The sequence below is a fragment of the Plectropomus leopardus genome, chromosome 23 (genome assembly GCF_026936395.1).
Source record: "Plectropomus leopardus strain MGB_pleo_1.0 chromosome 23, ASM2693639v1, whole genome shotgun sequence".
Taxonomy (NCBI): Eukaryota; Metazoa; Chordata; class Actinopteri; order Perciformes; family Serranidae; genus Plectropomus; species Plectropomus leopardus.
The window spans coordinates 24,510,001-24,512,500 of NC_142198.1; the positions used below are offsets into that span (position 1 = coordinate 24,510,001).

At 46.0% G+C, this 2,500-nt stretch overlaps 1 protein-coding gene across 3 annotated transcripts in view; it reads left to right on the forward strand.

The window, feature by feature from the left end:
- Window positions 1-2,500, forward strand: part of tsc22d4 (TSC22 domain family member 4) — a 17,105-nt gene that overhangs the window by 14,095 nt on the left and 510 nt on the right. For 2 of the 3 annotated variants that reach the window (XM_088073719.1, XM_088073718.1), the window contains exons 4-5: window positions 1,778-1,829; window positions 2,077-2,500. The exon at window positions 2,077-2,500 is cut by the window's right edge and continues 510 nt beyond it. In XM_088073719.1, the coding sequence (XP_087929845.1) occupies window positions 1,778-1,829; window positions 2,077-2,226 (202 nt within the window). In that variant the 3' untranslated portion in view covers window positions 2,227-2,500. Of the gene's footprint in view, window positions 1-1,070; window positions 1,315-1,777; window positions 1,830-2,076 lie in introns of those variants that run through there. The other variant, XM_088073720.1, reaches the window with a different exon arrangement.

A 2,500-nucleotide genomic window follows, 5' to 3' on the forward strand; every position in this document is an offset into this window, starting at 1 on the left:
AAAATCTTTGTTCTGAACTCTGAGCTGATTTTCAACACACACACACACACACTCACACACACGCACACACACACACACACACACATGCACACACACACACACACACACATAGACACGCACACACACACACACACACACACACACACACACACACACACACTCACACACACGCACACACACACACTCACACACACACACCTTATTAATGTATATATTATAATAACAATTTCTGATGTAAACACTTTTCTTATTAAATATTTTCTGATTTTTAAATTATATCTTAATAGTTTTCTGATTTATGAGTAGTTGATATTCGTGAAATCCTGCTGCAGTTTTAAGAAGAAGCAGAAAAAACTCAGACTGAGTAGATAAATACATAAACACCCAAATAAATGAATAAATAAGTAAATAAAAGAATTACTGTAATGAATGAAGCTCTGTGTTCAGACTGCTGCTCAGTGGGTGGGAGGAGAACTCCTCTGCAGTGTTTCCATTGGCTCAGACAGGGAGGGGGCGTGGGCTGGAATGAGGTAGCAGCCAATCAGAGAGCAGCGGGTAAGCAAGTGTGGGAGGGTGGGGTGAATTTGAGGACGCTCTAAGGGACAGAGTCTCAGTGTGAAGACAACATGTGGATGTCCTGGGACAGCTGCTGACTGGACAAGGCTCTCAGATCCTAACCAGCCTATCAAAGACAGTCTGATGGACGAAGGACAGGGGACATTAACAAGGGACAACAAACACTGTGGACATTAACAAGGGACAACAAACACCGTGGACATAAAAGAGGGACAACAAACACTGTGGATGTTAACGAGGGACAATAACCAACAACTGTGTTAATTGAATTGTGATTGGATGGCAGGTTCCTTCATTCTGTAGTTGAGCTCTGATTGGTCGAGATGTTAGAAGCTGAGCTCTGATTGGTCGAGATGGTTGAAGCTGAGCTCTGATTGGTCGAGATGGTTGAAGCTGAGCTCTGATTGGTCGAGATGTTGGACGGTGTAAAGAAAATGATTTTGGGGCGTCGGTCCTCCCCTCTCTCTGACCCCGCCCTCTGTCCTCGTTCTCAGCGGCGTCCTCCATCGACCCCACCCCTCCCCGCTAGGAAGCTGCAGCTGGTTGCTAAGCAACCAGAGGTGCATGTTGTGTTTCGGGATCGCAGGAAGGTCAAAGGTCAGGTGACGGGAGTCAGAGAGTCTTGGCCAGGTACTGGGCGCACGCCCTCTGAACCCAAACCCAGGACGAGTTGGAGGTCACTGACCCCGCCCACCAACCTGCCACGACCTCAGGTGAACCCGCCAGCGCCTCACCCTCATTGGTCCGTCCCCATAAGAGCTCCGCCCACTTGGTCAGGCTCTGACGCCACCATGATGTCACTGCTGCTGTTGTGCCACAGGTAACCATGGTGACCAGATGGAACACCTGAGGGGGGCGTGTCCTGATGACTGAGCAGTAGATTAGTAATTGATTATCGATGACATCATCATTAATAATTAATCAATAAAATAAAGTAAAGTAATACTCGTGACGAGTCATCTGAAGGGTTAATTAATGTGCAACTGTCTCACTCGTCTGTCTGTCTGTCTCCCACCTGTCTGTCTGTCTGTCTCACCCGTCTGTCTGTCTGTCTCCCACCTGGCTGTCTCTCACCTGTCTGTCTGCCACCTGTCTGTCTCTCACCTGTCTGTCTCTCACCTGTCTATCTCTCACCTGTCTCTAACCTGTCTGTCTCTCACCTGTCTATCTCTCACCTGTCTCTCACCTGTCTGTCTTCCAGTGGGTCCAGTCACAGTCTGGTTGCCATCGATAATAAAATCGAGCAGGCCATGGTGAGTTTGACACAAACAGAGAAACAGCTGAAATATTTTTTTATTTTGAAAGAACTCTAATCTTCACATTGGCTTCCTGTCTTTCTTTGTTCATTTAAACTTTTCATTTAAAATCTAACTGATATATTTTATATTGATTTTATTGGTTATTGATGACAAGATAATCAGTCAGCTGTGGTGTGACGGCGCCCTCTGCTGTGTGTGTGTGTGTGTGTGTGTGTGTGTGTGTGCGTGTGTGTGTGTGTAGGACCTGGTGAAAAGTCACCTGATGCTGGCGGTCAGAGAGGAGGTGGAGCTTCTGAGGGAACAAATCAGAGAGCTGCAGGAGAGGAACCAACAGCTGGAGAGAGAGAACCACATCCTGAGAACACTCACACACAATCTACACAAAACATAACACACACCACATCCTGAGAACACTCACACACAATCTACACAAAACATAACACACACCACATCCTGAGAACACTCACACACAATCTACACAAAACATAACACACACCACATCCTGAGAACACTCACACACCAGCTACACAAAACATAACACACACCACATCCTGAGAACACTCACACACAATCTACACAAAACATAAGGAGGATAAAGATGATTGATGATGAAGATTGATGATGAAGATGATTGATGATGATGATTGATGATGATGATTGATGAT